Source organism: Rhinatrema bivittatum, chromosome 6, assembly GCF_901001135.1.
Source record: "Rhinatrema bivittatum chromosome 6, aRhiBiv1.1, whole genome shotgun sequence".
NCBI classification, from domain to species: domain Eukaryota; kingdom Metazoa; phylum Chordata; class Amphibia; order Gymnophiona; family Rhinatrematidae; genus Rhinatrema; species Rhinatrema bivittatum.
The window spans coordinates 19,684,941-19,710,630 of record NC_042620.1 but is presented as its reverse complement, the minus strand read 5'-3'; the positions used below and the strand labels follow the sequence as shown (position 1 = coordinate 19,710,630).

General features: G+C 43.1%; 1 protein-coding gene across 2 annotated transcripts in view; it reads right to left on the bottom strand.

Moving 5' to 3' along the window:
* MAP3K2 (mitogen-activated protein kinase kinase kinase 2) overlaps positions 1-25,690 on the bottom strand; it is a 222,912-nt gene that overhangs the window by 23,473 nt on the left and 173,749 nt on the right. For both annotated transcript variants that reach the window (XM_029605132.1, XM_029605131.1), the window contains 4 exons: positions 19,344-19,436; positions 17,002-17,208; positions 5,474-5,622; positions 1,150-1,281 (listed from right to left, as the gene is read on the bottom strand). In XM_029605132.1, the coding sequence (XP_029460992.1) occupies positions 1,150-1,281; positions 5,474-5,622; positions 17,002-17,208; positions 19,344-19,436 (581 nt within the window). The remainder of the gene's footprint in view (positions 1-1,149; positions 1,282-5,473; positions 5,623-17,001; positions 17,209-19,343; positions 19,437-25,690) is intronic.

The following is a 25,690-nucleotide window of genomic DNA, read 5'->3' as shown; positions in this document are numbered from 1 at the left end:
TGCTCAACCCAATCGGTGCTCCCTTTTTTACCTCGCCAGAGGAAAGGAGGAATCGGTACGGCAATCCGAGCTCTGGAGACTGGAGACCTGAATTTGAAGTTTTCTGCTTACCTGATCTCGGCGCTTACTGATCGTGTGCCAGACGGTCTCCAGCTGCGGGTAGAGAGGGTTTTACCTTCACCGCCTCGCTCGGTTATGCACCTGCTGCCTTTAAGTCACTCTGGGGACTAAGTCCATGCCGAGAATCAGCACACCTCTGAGGGATATTGGAAATCACCTCAGGAATTCTCAACTGGGGGAGGGACCCTTAGGTATCACCGCAGGAGAGCAGGGCTCGATCTTCTTTAAGGTAATTTTGTCTTCTTGCTGTAATTTTCCTAACACTGTGCTAGTGTGTGGGATAGTGTCCGCATCTGCTAGGAGAAGGAGAGATGCTGAGGACACTGCAGGGGTATACCTAGGAGGACGTCAGCTTTGAAATCTGACTCAGTCTCCCATCTGCTAGCAGAAGAGCACATAACCCACTGGTCCTGAATCCATCTGGCTACACGCTAGGAAAAGTAATATTAGACAACATATTCTTAACTATCCATTAAGAATACAGTTTGATTCCCAAAAATCATATTCCCAGTGCAATTACCTTGCAAAGGAGGAGATATCACATTAATTAAATAAGAAAATATGAAAGTGACAGAATTGACATATACAAGGACCTTAACGCCTTCATTTTACCAAGGATGAATATTAATTGTTTCCCCTATATTTACCTTTAAATTAAAGGATAAATACAGGTCCAACAAATGCCTAGAAAAGGGCATTTTCATTTAAGTTGCATCAATAGTCTATTTACAAACCACTTAACTGTTTTTCCTGGGTGCTACCAGGAATTCGTCCTCATTTTTTTTCTTCAAAACATATTGAAACAGAAGTAGTTTGAAGAGAAATTAAAAAATGTATCATGTTTATGAATGAGACCACAATACTAAAACAAGTATAGAGAACAAAAAAACTCGCACACTCAGTGTGATTTCCTGTGTATTTTTTTAACTTTGAAGTAAAATACTAACCAAAAAAAATAGGATCCAAAGAGGAGTGTAATTACCAGAACTCTTCAAATATTGAACTTTTCCTGAAAAAAGCTATGCTTACCCCTGGCATATATTCCATAAAAATGGAGAGGGTCCTCTCTTGGGAATCCTTCAAGCAGCCATAATACTGAACAATTCTTTCATGCAGCAGATTTTTCAGCAGCTGAATTTCACACTCAAGAGCATTTACCTCCTGAAAATCAGAAATACAATGAACATTCATCTGGCTAAAGTAGCCACAAGACTGGTGTCCAATATCAAAGGCTTTTTGGCTTTTCCCTAGAAAGTATCATGCATGCAGAACACATTTGACTTTACTATGAGCGTAACTAACCCATGTAGTTATTTTGTTATGCTCTAAAATTTAAATGTATGTTCCCACTTACAACTGATTCATTCTTTTGAAACACAGTAACAAGTCCAAAGGTCAGAGCAATTTTTGTAAGCAATAAATGAATGAATTAATTAATTTGGTGCTGTTATCACAGCTCCTGGAGAGGAGGGAGTGTCAGTCATTGCACAATGGCAACACCTAGTGGATTTATGGTCCATGTTAGCTTAGTTCTGCAAGGAATACAATGAGGAAATGGAGACGAAAAGAGCATTGTGAGGGAGTCTATAGAAAACTGCCTCAGATCACCTTAAAGAACCAGCCACAGATATATGGCCCAATCCTCCTTAAGTGCCAACCCAGCAAGGGAATCTGGACCCAGGGAGGATGCCTTCAGTCTAGCATAAGAAGATAGGGCCCAGGTAGTTTAGAGAGACCATGGGGAGAGGTCCTGGGGAGCAGAAAGCCAGACTGTGCTGAAAACCTTCTAATGTGTGATGTCTCTTTGCTACCTGAAATTTAAGGTGAGCTGCATCATTTGTGGTTTGGTTTTTTTTTTTGCTTTACACTTAGTTTTTTTCCACTTTAAATAAATTGCACAAAAGGAAACAGCCAGAGTCCACCTCCTTATACCTTCTGCCTGTTTCCAAGCCATTATTGCCCAAGTTACCAAATATAGTGGTAGCAATGGGATCTCCTGTGTAAGAAGGAAGCACAGGCAGCAGACCACAGCCACAGCAGCAGGGAGGAAAAAACAAAACAAAATCCTGCAGACTTTTTTTTTTTTGCTTTTACCTGGGGCCTCCCAGTTCCACTCACTCAGCTGACACTACAACAGGCCAAGGGAAAGCCCGCCTGTAAGTCAGGGTTCAAGCAGTGAGTCAGAGCCAGACAGGTCAGCAGGGTTTTTTTTGTTTGTTTGTTTTCCTCTCTCCATTCCCTGGAGAGGTACTCAGTTTGGAGGCAACTCAGAAAGCAGGGAAGATGGAGCAAGTGATCCAGGTCCTCGCTACAAGGTAGAAGCAACTGCCTACAAACCCAAATTGAACAGCAGCAGGTGCTGAGAGAACAGCTTATGCAGCAAAACATAGTGCTAACTCAGGCAGCACAGGCTGTGCAGACTGCTCGGACTATGCCACCTTCCTTGTCACCAATCTAAGATGGCCCCAGGAGAAGAGCCTGATTGTTTCCTGAAGAATTCTGATCAGACAGCTCAATTGGCAGGTTGGCCAGAAGACAGTTGGATGACCTAACTAGGGAATCTACTCACTGTGAGTAATCAAGAGGCCTTCCAAACCAGAAGGGAAGGCCCATATCAGGAAGTCAAAGCAGCTATCTCAGAGGGAGTGGCACTCGTCCCAGAAGCCTACCAACAGCAATTTAGTCAAGGAGTCCTTCAACCAGAGGAGAACCCACAGAACCTTTTCCACCGACTTAAGGATGTAGCATGGAAGTTGCTGCGCTTGGTAGGGAAGACCAGAGTGGAAGTAGTCAATGCGGGTTTGCTGAAACAACTCCTAGATGGGCTAGAATGCCCTATGTGGCAGTGGATGTGCAGACACCCTAAACTTACGTTAGAGACTGTGTTGGAAATGATGGACGCTTATTACCAAGTTCAGTCCATCCCTGAACCACCCAACCCAGGTAGAGGACACCAGAGTTCTAAGGACAGGAGACCCCGACAGCCAGTGGAGCCAGACAGGCTGGACTTCTTTCCTCAACTGCAAAAATCCATGGGACAGCCATGTTTAAGCTGCAGGGAGAGAGGCCATTTTTGCACGGGACTGTGCCCACAAGGAAGGTGAGCCAATGGATGTTAATACTGTGGACCCACACTTGTAATTTTGTGGATCTCAGCTGGGAAGTCTCTACTTTTGTGGTTAGGGATGAGCTAGATGGTGTTCCTACCCAGGCATTGGTGGACTCTGTGAGTTTAAAAACATTCATCTGAAGAGAATTAGTGAAGCGAATACAGATCAACTATGACAGAGTCATGACCCTGGCATGCATCGACATGGACCAATGGCAATATCCAACAAGCCAGGTACAACTGAAGACCCTGGTCAGCCAATACAGAATAGAAGTGGGAGTTCTTCCTTGGCTTCTCTATCCTATGGTTAAAGATTGGGACTGTCCAAATTTTGAGAACCTGTGGACCCAGCTCACAATGGGTTCATGCAGCCATAACAATGAAGAATTGGTGTTTTCAGAACTCTTCCCCTTAGACGACCCAGACCAGTACCATAAAGAAAACTCCTAAGTCCTAGAGGCAACACAGACAGGACAAATAGTTATGCTGTTAATTTACATGCAACTGGGAAGGAAGGGTCGGAGTCAAGGGAAAAGCAGCAATCCACCCAGAAAGTCATACCTGGCCCCTTTGAGTGGGAAAAGGGTGGTGACCCGGGGAGCTTCAGATGGGCCCATAGGGAGGTTGAGTCCTTTAAGCGGGCCCAGGAGCATATATAGAGAGTGTGGACGGAAAGCCAGTCCCTGGTGCACAGGTTACAGAACCTATTCCTCTTCATTTTGTAATGAAAGCGGACCTACTTACTGAGTTACAAAGAGAAGTTTGGAAGAGGAATTGATAGAACTCCTAGTTCCCAAACCAAATCACCAGAAGGTTATGCAACTAGTTCACAGCCACCTTCTAGATGGTCAACTAGGGGAGGAAAAGACCTGAAAGAAAATTTTGGCACAGTTCTATTGGCCAGGCCTACATAAACAGGTCCAGCTGTACTGCCTATCCTCTCTACCTGCCAACTCAAAGCCTGCTGGTGTATGGGCGACATCGCTCATAATAAGGCCTATAATTAAGACCCCTTTCTAAAGGATGGGCATGGACCTTGTGGGACCACTAGAAATGTCTACTCAAGGAAGTACATCCTCATCATTCTCGACTATGCCACAAGATATCCAGAGGCAGTACCACTACGTAATATGAAAACCTACTGTGGAGACTGCCCTAATGGAGGCATTTTCATGAATTGGGCTGCCCAAGGATATCCTGACAGATCAGGGAGCCCCATTTGTGTTCAAGATAATGAAATAACTCTGTGTGCTTCGGTACATCATCTCTAGACTGATGGCTTTTTCAAGCGCTTCAATCAGATGCTCAAACAAATGTTGAGGAAATTTGTGGATAAAGATGGCAAGAATTGGGACGCATGCTGTGTTACATACATTCACAAGCCATGAAATGCCACAGAGCTTGATGAGGTTTTCCCCTTTTGATGTGCTGTATGGGAGGAGACCAAAAGAAATCTTGGACATAGTTTTCAAGACTTTGGAAGACAAAAGGAATCCCGGGCAGAACCTTGCTGACTACGTTCTCAGAGTGCAGGATTGCCTAAAAAAAGCTGGGAGGTGGCCCGCCTATGCTTAGAGAAGGCTCAGGCTACCCAAGTCCGAGGTTACAATCGTCCTCAGCCGCCAGTGGGATGAGGTCCACCGGCGGCCGCATTGGCTCCCACTTGCCGGTGTGTCACGTGCACCGGGCTTGCACGACACACCGGCACACTGCAGGCGACACAGTAAAGTGTCGCGACACACACTTTGGAAAGCTCTGCCTTAGAGGGAAGAAGCAGCTATCTACTTCTATTACTAACTTCTAATTATGTCTTTTCTCCCGAGACTCAATAATGAAAGAAAATAGAGGTATTAGATCAAAATTAAATGAAGAGATAAACCTGAGAATAACAAAAAAACGAGCTACTTTCAAGACAGCAACTAGTCCTTTTGCTTGGATGGAAATAAAAACTGAGGAGCTCACTTGGAAGCAGCTGCACGGGAATACTCATTCATGCTCAGAAGAGACTTCTAGGCCTTTCTGAGCTCTGAGAGAGCATAGTGCATTTTCGTGCTGTCAGATGAAATCATCCACTTGTATGGCTGATATAGTTCTGCTTGTCTACGGAGAAACCCACAGACACTATACATCTAGAGATGGCAGCATCGGTCTGGCCTGCAAAGAAAATAAGTCCAGTAGCAAAGCATTACAATCATAGCAGTATCTCTCCAGCAGTGAAGCCTTTAAAAGAACTGTGTTTCTTACCTTGCTGGTTTCTGGGCTGTCAGGGTCAAACTGAACTTGCTTAACAGCCAGTTCTCTTCCTGTATCAGCATCATAACATAGAAACACTCTGCCGAATGCACCCTGACCCAGCAGCTTGCCTAGTCTCCAGTTAGTTGGAGCTCGCGGTGCTGAAAATATAATTATGGGAATTTTAAAATGATGGTCAATTTCTATTTAAATCCTAAACTGAGGGTTATAAAACCTTTAACAAATCAAGCCTTTACACTATTTATTTTCAAAGACATCCATGAGGGTAATTTAACTATCCAGCATTACAAATTATACTCTTACTGTGTAAACTGATTTTTATATTTAGTTAAATCTTATCCATAAAATAACTCTTTAGCTCTAGGGTTATAAATATTTGAGACATTCACCTATATGATAAACCGTGTAGAAGAAACCTAAATACTTGAAAACATAACTAGCAGAGAAAATAAAATCACAAGTTTCTCTACAGTCAGTCATAAAAGTTTTCCATATCTACATTCAGTCAGCTTCCTTACTGCATTTTACTTCAATTATAGTTTTATTTCATATCAGACTGGGGAAACACAAAATTACTTTATGCTCCTAGGACACTCAAACTGTTAAACTGGAACCTGGATAATTCATTCCTACATATAAAATATAGGAATACATTTCAACCAAAAGGTAAAAAGCAAATAAAACATGATTACGTATGCCACCTCTTAGTGCACCAATTTAGAATTTCCAGAACAAGTGCCTTGGAAAAATAAATGTTCAAAGTTATAGAAACATAGAAACATAGAAATGACGGCAGAAGAAGACCAAATGGCCCATCTAGTCTGCCCAGCAAGCTTCACACATATTTTCTCTCATACTTATGTGTTTCTCTTAGCTCTTGGTTCTATTTCCCTTCCATCCCCACCTTTAATGTAGAGAGCAGTGATGGAGCTGCATCCAAGTGAAATATCTAGCTTGATTAGTTTGGGGTAGTAGCCGCCGCAATAAGCAAGCTGCACCCATGCTTATTTGTTTTACCCAGACTATGTTATTAGCCCTTATTGGTTGTTTTTTCTTCTCCCCTGCCGTTGAAGCAGGGAGCTATGCTGGATATGCGTGACGTATAAGTCTTCTCCCATGCCGTTGAAGCAGAGAGCCATGCTGGATGTGCATCGAAAGTGAAGTATCAGGCCCATTTGGTTTGGGGTAGTAACCGCCGTAACAAGCCAGCTACTCCCCGCTTTGTGAGTGCGAACCCTCTTTTCTTCTCCCCTGCCGTTGAATCAGAGAACTATGCTGTATATGCATTGAAAGTGAAGTATCAGGCTTATTTGATTTGGGGTAGTAACCGCCGTAACAAGCCAGCTACTCCCCTCTTTGTGAGTGTGAATCCTTTTTTCCACATTTCCTCTTGCTGTTGAAGCTTAGAGCGATGTTGGAGTCAAGCCTGTGTATGTTTATTTAATAAGGGTATTGACTCCAGGCAGTAGCCATCATTCTGGCGAGTCACCCACTCTTCATTGGCAGCCTCTTGACTTTATGAATCCACAGTGTTTATCCCACGCCCCTTTGAAGTCCTTCATAGTTCTGGTCTTCACCACATCCTCCGGAAGGGCATTCCAGGCATCCACCACCCTCTCCGTGAAGAAATACTTCCTGACATTGGTTCTGAATCTTCCTCCCTGGAGCTTCAAATCTGACCCCTGGTTCTGCTGATTTTTTTCCTTAGGAAAAGGTTTGTCGTTGTCTTTTGATCATTAACACCTTTCAAGTATCTGAAAGTCTGTATCATATCACCTCTGCTCCTCCTTTCCTCCAGGGTGTACATATTTAGATTCTTCAATCTCTCCTCGTACGTCATCCGATGAAGATCCTCCACCTTCCTGGTCGCCCTTCTCTGTACCGCCTCCATCTTGTCTTTGTCTTTTTGAAGGTACGGTCTCCAGAACTGAACACAGTATTCCAGGTGAGGCCTCACCAAGGACCTGTACAAGGGAATAATCACTTCCCTTTTCTTACTCGATATTCCTCTCTCTATGCAGCCCAGCATTCTTCTGGCTTTAGCTATCGCCTTGTCGCATTGTTTCGCCGACTTCAGATCATTAGACACCATCACCCCAAGGTCCCTCTCCTGCTCCGTGCACATCAGCCTTTCCCCCCCCCATTGAATACAGTTCATTTGGATTTCCACTCCCCATATGCATGACTTTGCACTTCTTGGCATTGAATCTCAGCTGCCATATCTTCGACCACTCTTCCAGTTTCCTTAGATCCCGTCTCATTCTCTCCACTCCTTCCGGCGAGTCCACTCTGTTGCAGATCTTAGTGTCATCCGCAAAAAGACAAACCTTACCTTCTATCCCGTCCGCAATGTCGCTCACAAAGATATTGAACAGGACCGGTCCCAACACCGATCCTTGCGGTACACCACTTAAAACCGCTCTCTCTTCAGAGAAGGTTCCATTTACCATCACACATTGTCTTCTGTCCTTCAACCAATTTGCAATCCAGGTCACCACCTCGGCACTCACTCCCAAGCTTCTCGTTTTATTCACCAGTCTCCTGTGCGGAACCGTATCAAAAGCTTTGCTGAAATCCAAGTATATGATATCGAGCGCTCTTCCTCTATCCAATTCCTTGGTTATAATCCATATCCAGGATTTTCTGATTTAAAAAATGCATTAGAAATAACAGTGCATGTTCAAGACAAGGCCTCTTAGCATTAAAGCATAAAGGAATGTCAGATCGGTCATTAAGTATTTCAATATTTTGTCCTAGGTCCCAGTCATTTCTTATTGCAGGATCAGGTTTTCCCACTATAAAATGTAACCAGAGAGAACATTCTCTTTTTAATCCTTGTATGTTTTTATACTTAAAAATCCCCATACAACCACCATTAACAGGGAATTATTATGTTATTTATAGAATATCACTTGTAACAATGTGCTGGAGAAAGGAAGAGGGCAGAGTGACTGGCTCTGCCATTTCGACTATTTCTGGTAATAGATACTGCCTTGAAGCGATAAAATGTCCCAGAAGACTCAGGCAATACAGAGTTCTGTTACAAGTGAAGAGATATTAAGGTGAACCTGGTTTGCCTTCAAGAAAAGAAGCAACTAGTTTGTAATTAAATATTCCCGAAATAATACATAATACATTTAAATGATGAGTTTACTGGATAGTGCAGTTTCAGCACTTCATTTTTTAAGAAAATTATAATTATAGGCAAAATGAAAATCAAAAGGCTCTATTAATGTTGCCACTGAACGAGAAGAGAGGAAGCTCAACAAACTTTCGAACAATCTGTAGAATCTATGTCGATTGCAGCTTAAACAATTTTTAGTGCAAACATTAGCAATTTATTGTTTATTAGATCTTTGCCCATCCAAGGTCCATCCAAGACATGCAGGTCTGGATCCTCTATTGCAGATTTTCAACAGATCTATGGAAGAGGGAAATGTTCCTCCTAGGTCCAGGTAGCGGCTCTCTCCTGTTTCAGGGGCGAGGTGAACGGAACCTGCCTGTTGGTTCATCTGGACATGGTCATTTTCTGAAAGGAGTGAAGCACCTCCGGCCACCCTTATGGAGGCTGGTTCCCTTGTTGAACCTTAATCTAGTATTGGAGTTTTTGGCAGGGCCCTCCTTTCGGCCGCTGCGCAGCATCCTGCGGTTATTAATCTCGAAAACGGTGTTCCTGGTGGTTATATGCTCGGCGAGTCTTACCGAAACCCCCTCCAAATGTTTCTGAATCAGGAGGTAATCCTTTTTTTTCCCCTTACCTGGGCTCAGCGCTTACCGGCTGAGTACAGAGACAGTCTCCAGCTGTGGAGGGAGAGGGCTTTGACCGTCACCGCCACGCTCAGCTTCCTGCACCCACTGCCTTTTAGCTACCGGACCAAGGCACACCTCTGAGGGATCTTGGAAAACACCTCAGGAATTCTCAACTGAGGGAGGGACCTTTAGGTGTCACCACAGGAGAGCAAGACTCAGTTTTTCTCCAATTTAAAAGTAGAATTTATTCTTCTAAAAAGTACAGCGATCCCCAAGTCAAGGCCTGCAACTCAGAAATCTGACGCACAGAACATATAGCCACCACGAACACAATCTTCAAAGTCAACAACTGTAAGGAAAGGCTAGGCAGAGGTTGGAACACAGGGCCCGCCAAAAATGTCCAGGACCAAATTAATACTCCACAATGGAACTGGTAACCTCAAGGGAGACCCTAAGGTGCTTCACTCCCTTCAAAAAACGGGCTCATCAGGATGAGACAAGGAAACACCATTCACCAGGCCTCTGAAACAAGCAAGAGCTGCAACCTGCACCTTCAAAGAATTAAGGGCCAAGCCTTTATTCAAGCCATCCTGCAAAAAATCCAGAATGAGAGGGATTTTAACTGAACAAGGAAGAACACCCCGCTCCTCACACCAGACCTCAAAAACTCTCCAAACCCACACATAAGCCAAGGAAGTGGAGAACTTGCGAGCGCAGACTAAAGTGGCAATCACTGCAGAGGAATAACCAAGCTTTAACAAGTGAGTCCTCTCAAGGGCCAAATTCATAAGACGAAATTGAGTTGGATCCTCATGAAGAACTGGTCCCTGCTGAAGCAGATCCATGTGCGGCGGAAGATGAAGGGGGGGCCCCACCGGGAGTCATCGCAAATCTGCATACCACAGACACCTGGGCCAGTCCAGTGTCACCAGGAGTACTATCCCCCTGTGGCCTTCAATCTTGCAAATTATCCTACCCAGCAAGGACCTTGGAGGAAAGGCATAAAGCAATCTGTCTTCCGCCAGACCTGTACAAGAGTGTCTATTCCCAGGGACCCTGGATCTCTCCTGTGACTATAGAAGTGAGGGATCTTCACATTTTGAGAAGTCACCAACAGGTCTAGGAATGGAAGGCCCCAGCTGAAACGCCTCGGCTGGCAACACCCAATCTCCTGGGTCCAGACTCTCCCTGCTGAGAAAGTCTGCTCTTATGTTGTCTTTTCCTGCAATGTGAGAGGCCAAGATCATCTGCAGACGATCTCCTGCCCATTCCATCGGCTGGTCTATTTCCTGCAACACTTGCTGGCTCTTGATTCCTCCCTAGCAATTATACAGGCCACCGTCATTGCATTGTCAGACATCACGTGAACCGTTTGATTCTGTAGCCTGTGGCTGAACTACAAGCATGCCAGCCATACCATTCAGGCCTCCAGGCGATCGATGTTCCAGCAGAACTCGTTGGCATTCCAGCGCTCTTGGGCCGTTAACTTTAGACAGTAAGCCCCCCAACCATGGAGACTCATATCTGTCATAAGTACCAACCATGCCAAAGAGGACAAGGGAACTCCTTTTCTCAGATGATCCTCTTGCAACCACCACTGGAGGCAGGAGCAGATTTCCACCAGCAAGTGGAGCCGAACCGCATAATCCTGGAGACCACGGGTTCCAATAAGATAGCAGAGAGCACTGAAGAGGATGCATAAGTGCCCTTGCTCATGGCACCACTTCCAAGTTAGCTGACAACAAGCAGAATACTTGTAGGTAGGACTGTCAGAACTTCCAGTAGGAAAATTCTGTCATGTCCCGTGTCGAGCTGGACCCCCAGATAACCCAACGACTAGGATGGTTGAAGATTGGTCTTGGTCAGGTTCACCACCCAACTGGCTCTTGAATCAGCCAGTCGCCCAAATACAGGTGCATCAGGATTCCTTCTTTCTGCAAGGTCACCACCACTACCACCATCATAATCTTGAAAAATGTTCTAGGAGCAGTGGCTAGACCAAATGACAGCACCCAAAACTGATAATGGCGTCCCAGCACCGCAAAGTGTAGAAAGCGTAGGTAATCCAATCGGATGGGAATATGAAGATAAGCCTCTGACAGGTCCAAGGAAGTCAGAAATTCCCCCGACTGCACCGCTATTATTACAGGGCATAAGGTTTCCATTCAAAAATGAGTCACCTTCAAGCGACTGTTGACCCTTTTGAGATCCAAGATGGAACGAAAGGAGCCCTCCTTCTTGGGCACAACAAAATTAATGGAATATCGCCCCATACTTTCTTGAGACGTGGGCATCAGAACCACAGCCTCAAGTCTGAGGAGCCTTTGAAGCATGAATTCCACTGCCTGCTTCTTCTGTGGGGAGTGGAAAGGGGACACCATGAACACAACCCAAGGAATACTGTGAAATTCCAGTGCATACCCTTTGCATATCACCTCCAGGACCCACTGGTCTGACGTGATCTCAACCCATCTCCGATAAAAGAGAGAGAGACGCCCACCTATTTCCTATTCTGGAAGGTGGGTCGGCAAATCTTCATTGGGAGCTCGGGAAGGTCCACCACCTGAGCCTGATCCTTTCTTGGGCTGCAGTGGACAAAAGGACTGAGAACTACTGAAAGGTCGAGTCCACTGAAAGATCATCCCTCTGTAGGGATGAAAATGCCTGGAACCCCAGAAACGACCCCTCATACCAAAGGGGCGCTGTAACTGGTTTTTATCCTCCAGCAACCGAGGCACCGGAGACTAGCCCCACTTACTGGCCAGTTTCTCCAATTTGCTCCCAAACAAGAGCAAGCCTTTAAAGGCCATCTTGGTAAGATTGGCTTTGGAAGCTGTGTCAGCTGGCCAATTTCGCAATCAGAGTTGACATCTAGCCGGTATCACCGAAGCCACTTCTTTGGCCGAGGTCCAGATGAAATCACAGCCTATGTCTGCTAAAAAAGCAGCAGCAGGCTCCATAACCGCTCTGGAATTCCCTACAGACTCATCAACCTCCTGAGCGAGAAGCAGACTAGATCTTGCCACTAGGGTGCAACAGGAGGCAATCTGTAAATTCATCAGCACTGCCTCAAATGCTTGCTTAAGAATAGCCTCAATCCTTCAAGGCCACTCTTTCCTCTACGGGGATAGACGTCCTCTTAGACATGCATATACCAGAGCATCCACTTTAAGAAAACGCAACGCTCTCTCACAGCTGGATCCAGGGGGGAACACGCCTTCCAATGTCCAACCCCCTTTAAAATTTGTCTCTGGGGCATCCCATTTCAGATCAATCAATTCCTGGATAGCATCCATCACCAGGAAAAACCAAGAGGCTTTACATAAGGAAACCAACATGGGAGTCTTCTTTGGCCCTGACAAAACATTCAAACCAGGGACACACCCAGCTGTTTCAAGGTCTGGGAAATCAGGGCTGGCAGTTCATCTCTAAGAAAGAATTGCAACATTTATTTATTTATTTATTTAAAATATTTATATACCGTCTTACCAATATAATGTTTGACCACATGGTTCTAGCCCTGGAGGAATTTCCCCATCTTCCAGGGAATCAGGATCAACCTTATCAGTGCCATCCAGATTCCTGTCGGGAACACCTGCAAGGAGCCGAGGCGAGCCCCAGCACTTAAGCATATGACTGAAAGAGAGAGGAGCCACTGTCTGAAGGTCCAACCGGACAGAAATGGGGGAAGCGGAGAACTGTGCCAGAAGAAAGGCTTGTAAGCCTTGAAAAAATTCCACCCAAGAAAAAGCAGCAGAGTCCAGATGAAGCCCAGAAAGAACTAGAGGAGGTCCCACAAAACTGCCCTTGCCAGCGGAGGTGTCAGTCAAGGGAGAACCAAGATCTGGGATCCCCCCAGTGAAGGCCGTGATCAACCCATCATCAGAATGGGAAGAACAAGACTTAGGAAATCTGAGGAAGAGAATGCTCCTGAGCGTCTGAGTAGCGCTGACACAGGTTAGAAGCAAGGTCAGGCTGAGAAGCCCTAATCTGACAGGCAGCACAAATAGGAAGATGCTTAAGCTTCTTACTTACCAGCGTTGCGGTAAACGTCTCTCAAAACAGCTTACGCTCAAAAATGAAATGCGCCCAATACATAAGCGCCAAAAAGAAAGCACACTAAGGCGCACGCACAACCTGTGCACCAAGTGAATCACGTAAAAATGTTTGTGCTCCTAAAAAACGTGCCCAAAAACAGAGCGCAAACGCGTGCAGAGTGCTGACACACTGCACACACCATCAGCCTACAGAGGGCAGAACACACACAAGAGCACGCGAAAACCGTCGCTGCGGCCTACCATGCAGGGCCTAGCCCTCCGGGGGCGCCGTTCAACCTGCCAGGCTGCCTAGTTCCCCAACCCCAATGGCAGCAGGAACCATTGTCAGCATAACATGCCAAGAATGGAGACCAGAGGAAGTCCTAAAACCCCCTGTCTCCAATTCAGATAAAACTTTCTCTTTTTTTTTTTAAACTTGAGTTCAGTGTTTACTGGCTGAGTACAAAGATGGTCTCCGGCTGCAGGGGGGGGGGGGGGGGGGGAGAGCATCTGCAGTCACCACCACACTCAGCCTCCTGCACCTGCTGCCTTGGTGCAGTAGCTGGGAAACCCAGCTATTGCACCAAGGCACACATCTGAGGGACCACCAAATCGCCTCAGGAATTCTCAACTGGGGGAGGGACCTTTAGGTATCACCGCAGAAAAGAGGGAGTTTCTTTTCCTGAATTTAGAATTTCAAATTTCTCCTTTCAAAAAGCTCAAAGTAATCCCCATAGGGAGATGCATGTCCACCATCTGAAGACTGAGAATACTAGCAGGCTGGGGTCCCTGCAGGACAATATATATACTGTGACGTCAGCTTGCTCCATCTCCATCTGCTGGCAGAGGAGCATAAACCCACTGGTCCTGAGTCCATCTGTCTACACACTAGGAAATCCCCTGATTTATGTGTGTAAAAGCTGACCTTGGGGGGGGGGGGGGAGTGCCTGGAGACTTCCCTACCGGCTCCCTAACATCCGGGAAACCTGCCAGTGAGACTGCTGATGTCACCACAAGACCGGGGTCACGCCGTTAAAGCGCGGCGTGCAGCGGTGCACAGCTGCCGGCGCACACAGATGCCGCGTGCGACCCTTCTGCCAGTTTTTTTTTTATCTGGAAGTCTCTTCGCTTTTTTTTCCCCAAGTTTCAGCACCTGGATATAGGTAAGAAGAGAAAAGATACTTTGAGGAGCTTCCCTCCTGCCTCTCAATCTACCCCTCGGGTCTATCCAACCTGGTTTAGAAACTTTTAATTTCACTAGCTCATTAATGGGCTCAAGTGAGCTTGGAGCTTCAGGTCCATCTGGTTCCACTCATGGAGAGTTTACACTCTCTCTTAGCCCTACTGGTCCAGTCCCACTGCAGCTGCCTAATACATGGTTTCTGGGGACTAGGGAAGACTTGGTTAACATAACAAATGTTCCCAATCAACCCTTGGAGGTGAAGTCCCAGGAGTTAGAAGTTCCCTTGCCGGTGACACCTTGCAAGATGGCTAAACCTGCTGAAATAACATTAGACACTTTATGGTCTGCTATTATCAATTTGGAGTCAGCTCTTTCTTTACCTATTGATAATGTTTTGGGATCTTATGGGGTTTTATCTGGTTCAATTAGTGAACAGTCTCAAACAATTGCTGATATAGAAAGTAAGATAGGAAATGTTACAGCTGATTGTAATAAATTACATGATACTACGGTATCCCTGTTTAGAGATAACCAAACTTTAAACAGGAAGGTAGAAAATATGGGAAATTATTCTAAGATATAATTTTAAGATTTCTCAATTTCCCTTGCTGTTCTTTACTTTCTCCATTTGAGATGATTAAGAAATTCTATGTTGATTTTTTGAAAATCTCAAAAGAGTCCATCCCTGAGACGGTTAATGCTTTTTATATCTTAGGCAACAAATCATTTGATCATGGTGGGATTACAGAGAGAGAATTGGTCGCAAGGGAGAAATTACTAAATCTTACAAAATTCTTAGAAGAGTCCACTGTAGATGTTAAAGACAGAACTACATTGCTGGTGACCTTTGCTTGTGAATGTGATTAACAATGGACTCAAATTATTTTTTCTCATGAAAGGTACTTTATTTCTTGGTGCTAAGATAAATGTTTTCCCAGATGTTGTTAGAGAGACACAGGTTCGTAGGAAGATGTTTCTTATTAAGAAGTCCAGGCACTAGGTGTTTCTTTTCTGCTTAGATTTCCATGTAAGTGGGGGGCAACAATTATAATTTCTTTGATCCCAATCAGTTAGAAAATTTCTTACAAAATAAAACTACTCCAAAATGATATGTTTATCAGCCACAGGGAGTTAGGATGGACCATTAATAAGGAATATTTCTAGTGATTTCCTAAAGTATTTTTTTCCTATGTTTTTCTCCCCATAATGTGGATTATGAAGCAATTTTCTTTGCCTGTTCTGATTTGAAAAGATTTCTTCTGTTGGTATTGCGATGTTTCTAGAAATGCAAGGTTTTTCTTGTAAAATTGCCAAAACTTAATAAAGAATAAAAAAAAAAGCTGACTTGGGGGGTAAATGCATCTGTGAGTAAAATGTTTAAAATTTGAAGTATAAATATGCAGGTAAATCATTTGCACACACTTATCCAGTTAAATTCCAACTTATCTGGCTAAGTAGAGCTTTTGTTGCTACTTAGACAAACAGCGCTTTTGTTTTAGACTTATTTGGTTATCTTACATACTCTGATAAGTCGGAAAAATGCTAATTAGTGAGACAAGTAGCACTTTTCAGACTTATCCAGCTAAGTCCCGCTACTTAGCTGCATAAATTGGAACTTATCCAGCTAAGTGCCACTACTTTTCCGGATAAGTTCAAACTTGTGAGGCTCATGGTTTTTACGCACGTTTGTGCACATATGTAATTGTATTTCATAACCTGGGCATATCATTTGCACACAGGTAATAAGACGCAGTAGTAAATCACTGTGCACCCATATATACGTGTTTATGGGCGCGCACAAGCAGTTTTGAAAGTTATCCTCCCTGACAAAATTTGGGTTTTTGTACTCAAGCTTCTATCTAGCTACACTCCTAAACTTCTGACATTTGCCTTTGAGGCAGGTGTTAAATCCCTTACTTTGGGCAAAAATGGCAGTAGTCTTTCTCTGCGACAAATCCATAAAGTTTCTGACTTAGGGCCTCATTTTCCAAGTGACTTGCACGCGAAATGTCCCTTATCGCGTGTGATACCAGGATGGGGGCGGAGTCGGCCCCGGAAGAGGAGAAGTCGGGGCGTCACCGGGGCCAACTCCGCGAAGACGCTGCGGACGACGAAAAGGTAAGGGCCTTTTCACGTCCGAGTTCGCGCCCAATAGCTGCACCTTCTATGGTGGCGCTATTGGGTGCGAAATCGGCAGCGATCGCACTGCAGCGGTGCGATCGCTGCCGGCTAGCGCAGGACCGCCCCCCCCCCCAGGTCGACCCCCCGCCCCTCATTACCTAAAGTATCGCAGGCCTGCGATACTTTAGAAAATGAGGCCCTTAATGTGGTTATCAAGGGTACTTACTTTGGATGGAGAGAATTAACTGACTATATTGGTTTTCTTTAAGTTTATACTACTGTATTTTATTTATGAAGCTTCACACTGCTTTGGATGATTATTTTTAATTGAGAAGGTGTAGAAGAATTTTAATAAAAGCAACAAAAATAATAAAGATGATTATATCTTCCCACATAGATATAAAGCCTATTCATTACACCCAACTTACAGCGGCTGGGTGGGCTGATGTCCATCACTGAGAGGGTTGGATTGTCTATGTCACTTCCTCTTCTCCTCATCCTGATGTCCTCATATTCAGGTGTAAAAACGCTACTTCCACTACTTGTGCTCAGTGAGTGATCTGTGGGACTGAAGCTAACTGGAGAACGAAAGCTGTTCCCTTGAGTCCTTCTGGCCCTTGGAAACGTTTTACGCCCTGCCATGAGAGATAATAAGGAATATCATGAATCACTGTTCCATAATAAGATGCCCAGAATGAAAATCCAGAAAAATAGGGCAATAATTATAATGATCTCTGGGTTGAGCAGGTCTCATTTATTGTTCTAGCAGGGTGATATAATTTCTTGCGTTCATAGTCAGAAATTCTCCAAAATGTAGTTTATTACTGTACTTAAATGGTACATGCACATTTATGTACTACACGCCAACTACCCACCTGAAGAAAGACTAATGTTACATCAATTTATTGAATGTATCATTTCATGATCACTTGTGGCTTTCAACCACACTGGTCCAAGACATAAGGACCTTTGAGGCCGATAAGCAGGCTTTCTGAACCAGGATATGCTCAACAGTCAACACCTCATATGGCCTGAAATCTGATCAGAATTATGAGATGCCCCTACCACGAAGGACAGAGCTTTGCTAACAGACACAGCACAAGCAGTCACACATTTTGGAAAACATTATGTTAATTTACAAGTTGGATATACATGACCTACCAATGTGAATTCATCGAAAGCATTCTGTGAGAAGATTCTGATGTGTCCAAACCCAACCTATTAACACATCTGCCTCTCTCATGTTTGTAGAATAAATACCCCTATTCACACACAATCTTTGGTATGTCCAAATCAAGCACATTTCAACTGGTTCTCTCTTTTGGTCAAGGACAAATCTCATAATTGAACTGGATAGGAACTAAGAGACCAGAGTTCAAATCTTGCTTCTTCTGCTGATATTCCTTGGGCAAGTCATTTTATCTCTAGTTACCTCAGGTACTCAGACTGTAAGCCCTTTGAAAAAGGGATGGACTCCTGCATGCAATTTATTGTAAAGCACCCTGGTTTAGGGTTCTATATAAAAACGCCTAACCAAAATTATATTTCCCTGTAGAGTTCATCACAGTTTCCCATATATTTATTAACTCATTTCCTGGAATAATACGGGCTTGATTTACTAAGGATTTTTTCCCATTCCATGTCTATGAGAAAAGCATTTAATAAATCAAGCCCTAAGTCTTATAATTTTATTTATTTACTATTGATCCCAAACTTTTCTCTTGTTCTAAAACAATATGCATGGGCCCAAAGCATTTCTCTCTACAAAACAGGCTTCCCTTGTCATTCAACAAAAAAGGGAGACCCTTCAGAAAGAATGTCATTTTATCTTTATATGTTGCTTTGTGCACAGGCTCCTACTTCTGCCAAAAGGTTTAATTAAAACCTAACAGAAGATAATGCAGGGGGTGATTTTCTTCAGAGCACCTATTAAAATACCCCATAATATTGAAGAGTTGAATTTGGCCAATGTGATAGCTCTAGCTGGCAGACTGAAAGTAAATCCATTGGAAGGAATAAGAAACAGGGTACCAGGAACTAGATTAGCCCTTTCTGCACACATTTCTTTTAAAGGCAAAGGGGTACATTTTTAAAAAGTACGTGCAGGTGTCCATGTGTGCGCGCATCTTATAAAATCGGGGGTTGGCGCGCACAATTGTGCAACTTGCGTGTGCCGACGCCCGCGGCCTTCCCCCTTTCCCTACCCCCTAGCCCAGGGGTGGGCAATTCCAGTCCTCGAGGGCCACAAACCTGTCGAGGTTTTAGGATATCCTAATGAATATGCATGACATAGATTTGCATACAACTCAGGCAGTGTGCATGCAAATCTCTCTCATATGCATATTCATTAGGGATCTCCTGAAAACCAGATTGGTATGTGGCCCTCGAGGACCGGAACTGCCCACCCCTGCCCTAGCCTGTCCTTCCTACCCCTTCCCCTAGCCTAAACCCCCCCCCCCCAAATTTTTATTTTACCTGTTGCGCCTGCCTAGAGGCAGGCACAAGTAGCAGGCAACCCCCCAGCTCAATGGCAAATGGCCGCTGTGCCGAGGGCCTCTAGCCTCGCCCCAGACCGCCCCCTGCCTGCCCACTCCCAGATGCCCCGGGACATACACACGTTCCGGGGATTTGCTCACATGACTGGGCCTTTTAAAATAGGCCTGGCGCGCATAACCTTTATAAAATCTACCCCAAAGGGTGCCCAATGTATTATAATGAGACTAACAGCTTACTGTATATGCATCATGCAAGTTAAATTTCTCAACTTTACCATCATTGTAATCCTGGTGATGATATGAAATATGGTATCTTCGTGGGTAAGTCCCACCTTTCCCAAACTTTTCAAAACCAGGAATATCATACTCTACGGAGATAAAATTAGAAAAGTCATTAGTAGGTACTGTAGATAAACATGCAAGAAATAATATTGCACAGGGGATACCATGTGCACAGAAAGGTAATAAATATTTCATTATTCCAGATTAAGAGTTAAAATTCAACCCAACACAAAAACTCAATTCTGCCTGCACTAAAACTTGATACATATGTTTTCAACAGAACCTGAAATCATATTATTCAACAGGCAGGGACATTGAGTTAATTAGACTGCTCAATTGCTTGAACGGTTTCAGATTAGCTTCTTAAGAGTTTGATTAAATAAGCTTTTTCATTGCCAAAGATACAGAATGGAAAATAAAAGCCTTAGGCCCTAAAAGAGATATTACCTATAGCAGGATACAGAATCATTTCACTGGAAGTCAGGCAAGTCAGTGACTAGTCATCTCACAAAAATATGTTTGCTGAATGTAAATGATGTTTTCTGTAGATAGCAGGATGAATTAGCCATCATCTGATAGCACTGAACAGACCTCTCTCTCTCTCCAAGCTGTAGAGCTTTGAGCTTTACAGAGCATGTGTGGGAGTTCCCACATGGGCATTGCCTCATGAGCCTCCTCAGTCAATAATAGAGCTAAATGTAGCTGCGTAGTCAACTTTCCAGGGAGGTGGGTGGGTATTCCATGGCTAACATCCTGTTATCTATGGAAAATCCTGTATACAGTAAGCAAATATGCTTTTTCCATTAATAAGCAGGCTGAATTAGCCATTATAACTGGGGAATCCCAAGGTGAGGGCTGCAGCGGAGCAATTACTTATTAAGCAAACTAGACTCTACCATGGACAATAGACTACAAAGAGAACAAAGTTTACAAAACTGCTTGTCTACCCCTATTGTCAGACTTTGAGATGTTATCAAGATAGTAATGGGATGTGAATGTGAGAATTGAAGATCACATTGCAGCTTTGCAGTTATCTTCAATGGATACCTTGCAGAAATGAGCAGAGGAAGCCATGGTTCATACTTGATGAACCTTATCTGAATCTGCTAGTTGAAATCCTGTTAAGTCATAGCAGTAATGGATTCAATCAATTATCGAACTGGATAGAGCCAGCTTGGCAACCGCTATTTCTAGACGGTTAGGGTTGTATGAGACAAAAAGCTGGTTAGTTTGATGATGAAGATGAGTTCATCTTTTGTAATATGATAGGGCCCGCTTACAGTCTAGAGTATATAGGGGTTTCTCGTCCTCATGCTTATGAGGTTTTGTATAAAAAATAGGTAGAATGACAGACTGATTAATATGAAAAGCTAAAACTACTTTTGGTAGGAATTCCAGGTAGATTCTTAGAACAATCTGTTGTGACAGAACTGCAGATAAGGAGGGTAATAGATGAAAGCTTGGAGTTCGCTCACTCTTCTCGCTGAGGTACGAGGAAAAGAACTTTCAAAGTCAAAATCATTATAGGAATAGATTTCAATGTTTGAAAGGAGGCTTGAAAGGAGAGAGAACTACATTTAGACCCCACGAAACAGGAGGTTTCTATATCAGGGAGAGGGGTTGACATGATAGAGGTCTTTCATGAAATGATACAAGAGCAGATGCATGGAGATTGGTTTGCAATTCAACAAGGTGTGGTAAATGGCTATGGTTATGGCACCCTCACTGAGGCAGTGGTGAAGCCTAAGTTAGAACAGTGAAGCAAGTATTTTAAAAGCTGTGAATCTTCACATGAAATGGGGTCAACTGGAATGAACATCTTCCTGCAGTACTTGAGGGCGCAACCATCAATGCAATTCCCAATGGTGTTATCTGCAGTACTGAAGACAGGGGTTGAGTGACCTGATCCTACTGAGACCCAACTGGATCTGTCATATGTGAAGCCAGGGTAAAAGAACTATGTGGATGGCTGCTACCATATAACCAAATCAAATCTTTACCTTCAGGAAAAAGATAGACACAGAGGTACTTGCAGAATCAATAGAAAATAAGGGGCCTTGAACTAAATCAAGCCAATGCCTCCTCAGCATATGATTCCTGGGATCAGATGATTAATGACATAGAAGAAAACCTCAGTCCTGTCCAGATAAAAACTCTAAACATAAGAACATGGCACAATGATGATTTAAGACGCACTAAACAGAACCTTAAAAAAATAGAAAAACAGTGGCGGAAATGCCAATCATCTGAATCCCTAGGAAAATATAAATCTCTCCTAACAATATACCACGCACTAACCAATAAAGCAAAAAATGATTACTATGCAAAATAGATTAATGGGGTAATATTTAATTCTAAATTGCTCTTTGATGTTGTTAAACATTTAATTAAGGACACGTGATCTTCCATCTCGCAAAACTATAAATTCTCAAAGGCCACTTGCAATGAATATGCCACATCCTTCTTAGACAAAATCAATAGGTTGGAAACTCAATTCCCTATCTGCTCTCTCACAAAAGCACCTGAAGATTCACATGGCCTGTTTAAGTGGTCCATGTTAGACAGAGTAACTAATCTTGAAATCAGTCAAATCATTGCTAAAATTAATCATGCTATTCACCCACGTGATCCAAATCCAGCCAGTTCCTTGAAACACGTACACAGTGTTATCATTCCAACTATCACAACTATAATTAACCATTCCCTCTCAGAAGGAATTGTTCCACATGGGTCAAAACAATCTGTGATAAAACAGATTCTAAAAAATAAAACTAGTAGAATCAACAATTGGGACAACTATCATCCAATATCCAAATTGTCTTTTCTCTTATAAGTACTTGAAAAAGCAGTGTTATCCCAACTTGTAAATCATTTGGAAAACCAAGATATTTTCTTCCCAAATCAATTTGGATTTAGGAAACATTGTTCAACTGAGACTTTACTCCTCTCATTAATGGAACCTGTTCTATGAGGGTTTGATGCTGAAGAATCTTATTTTCTTGTGCTAATCGACTTAACAGCCACCTTTGACACTGTGGACCATACCCTGTTGTGCCATCAGCTGAGCAACATTGGAATCAACGAAAGTGTTCTCAGATGGTTCTCTTCCTTCATATCTAATCGAACACTCCAAGTCAAATTGGACAATCACATTTCTGATACATTTCATATTAATACTGGGATCCCTCAAGGCTCAGCCCTCTCAGCAACACTATTCAATATTTATATGCTCCCACTATGTAAATTACTGGCGTACTTAGGAATTACTTTCTTCTTGTATGCTGACGACATACAGTTTTACATTCCATTCTCCAAATCATTTGAAAATACAGTATCAACACTTTCAACCTATATGAAAGCAATACAGCAAGAACTATTGCAACTTTAACATTAAACCCTAAAAAGACTGAAATCATTTGGTTAAGTAGAAACTTTTCGATAGTTAAACCACCAGCTCTATACTTGGGTAATTTCCAAATTACTCCCTCAAATCAAGTACGGGATTTAGGTATCCAGCTAGTTGAGAACCTTACTATGAAAAAGCACATCAATAAAGTAACAAGTTATGCCAAGTTGAATATATTACATTGGTTGAAACCTTCATTAACTTTCGAGGACTTCCATACCATATTGCAAACTCTAATTTTCTCAAACCTAGCCTACTGTAATTCCTGATTACATGGTCTTCCTGCATATCTCTTAAAACCATTACAATTATTACAAAATGCCTCATCAAGACTTTTGTTATGAACTAGGAAATTTGATCACATTACACCCTCGCTGATTTCACTGTGCTGGCTATCAGTACAATCCAGAATCTATTATAAAGTATTAACGTTAATATTCAAAATCATTCATTCCAGTAACACCGGTATGACAGGCATGACTTTACAACCATACATACCTCAGTGAACACGAAGATCTCAAAATTAAGGACTACTGACTGTTTCTACAATAAGGAACACACATCTGTTGCAAGTAAGAGATCGCGTGTTTTCCACAGTGGTTCCAAAGCTTTGGAATTCTCTACCTGAGATGATACGTTTGATACCAGACAGAAAGATTTAAATGTGAGCTAAAAACATGGCTATTCAAAAATGAATAGAACCTAAAACATCAGAATGTAGAGATCTACAATAACAAGAAGGACAAGAGATATTAATTGAAGCATGAGGAAAAAAAATCAACAAGAGACTAGTAAGTGAAACTTGTTATATTATTTTATGTCCTAGAATTTTAGTTAATATGAATTGGAACATTTCATTTCATTTGATAGATGTTAATGCCTGTTTATGAATACTACCTCTGTGACCCATCATTATTTGTTGATTTATGTTACTTTTGTAAACCGTTGCTAATATTGTGAGGCATTCATGAATACTCTGGGAGCAGAGGAGAAGCCAAATGGAAGGACTTTGTACTGGTAGTGGAATGAATCCTGTTGGAACCCGCAGGTAATGCCAATGGGCTGAATGTACTGGAATGTGAGTATAGGCAACCTTGAGATCCAGGACACACATCCAGTCATCATGTTGAATGAATGAGAGAATTGTACTGAGGGAGTTCATTTGGAATTTCTCCTTTGAGATATGTTAGTTGAGGAGCTGTAGGTCCAGGATCAGTTGAAATTCGTCCCCCTCCTCGGGGATGAGAAAGTATCTGGAGTAGAAACCCTGCTTGTGTTGCGATGCAGAGAGGATTTCTACTGCTTGATGCTTGAGTAGAGATTATACCTCTAAGATGGATCTGCGGAATGTGAGAAGGATCCAGATAGAGCAGCAAATGCTGCAGAAGAGAAGGGGGCTGGGAGAAACACAACCGGCATCCATATTACACAATGCTGAGAACCCGAAATGCCCTTGGTTATTTGAGGCACTCAATCTGATCTACTTGGATTTCAGCAAAGTTTTGATACTGTCCAGGATAGGAAGTTCGTTAATAAAATGAAAAGCTTGGGAGTGGGCACCAAGATGGAGTGGATTACAAACTGGTTGACTGACAGGAGACAGCATGTAAAGGTAAATGGAACCTACTCTGAAGAAAGGCCAGTGTTAAATAGAGTGCCACAAGGTTCGATTTTGGGACCAATTCTGTTCAATATCTTTGTGAGCAACATTGCGGAAGGGATAGAAGGTAAAGTCTGTCTGTTTGCGGATGATAATAAGATCTGCAACACAGTGGACATGCCTGAAGGAGTAAAGAGAATGAAAAATAATTTAAGAAAACTTGAGGAGTGGGTAAAGATTTGGCAGCTGGGATGCAATACCAGGAAGTGCACAGTCATGCATCTGGGGTGCAGTAATCCAATAGAGTTGTATGTACTAGGGTATGAAAGACTAATGTGCACGGACAGGGAGAGGGACTTTGGGGTAATAGTGTCTGACGATCTGCAGACAATGAAACGATGTGACAAGGAAATAACTAAAGTCAGAAGAATGTTGGGCTGCATAGAAAGAGGAATAACCAGTAAGAAAAAGGAGGTGATAGTACCCTTGTATAGCTCCTTGCTGAGGCCTCACCTGGAATACTGTGTTTAGTTCTGAAGACTGTATCTCAAAAAGGATAGATACAGGATGGAGGCGGTCTAGAGAAGGGCGAGCAAAATAATATAAGGTCTGTATCAGAAGACTTAGGAGGAGGAGAGGTTGAAGGATCTAAGTATGTATACTCTGGAAGAGAGCAGGGTAGATATGATACAGACCTTCAGATACCTAAAAGGTTTTAATGATGCAAGAAATTCAAAGTTTTTCCATTGGAAAGCAGACAGTATAACTAGGGCTCATTAAATGAAACTAGCGTAGATTACTCAGAACTAACATCAAGAAATATATCTTCACAGAGAGGGTGGTGAATACCTGGAATGCCCTTCCGGAAGAGGTGATGAGAATGGAAACAGTAAACAAATTTATAAAGTAATGGGATAAATACTGTGGTTCTCTAAAGGCTAGAGAAATGAAGAAAAGCGTGCATGGGGGTAACCTGCATGGCACGGCAGTTATTATCCTTAACAGAAGGCATGAGGATTACTACCCTTAACCAATTAGCCTTCATGTCTCAAAAGGGACAGAGACAGGATGGAGGCGGTCCAGAAAAGGGCAGAGGGAAAAATGGTGAGGGATCTCCATCAAATGACTTATGAGGAGAGGTTGAAGGACCAAAATTTATATACCCTGGAGGAGAGGAGGTGCAGGGGAGTTATGATACAGACCTTCAGATACCTGAAAGGTTTTAATGATGCACAATCGACAAACCTTTTCTGTTGGAAAGAAATCAGTAGAACTAGAGGGGGTCACGTAATGAAACTCCAAGGACGATGACTCAGAACCAACGTCAGGAAATA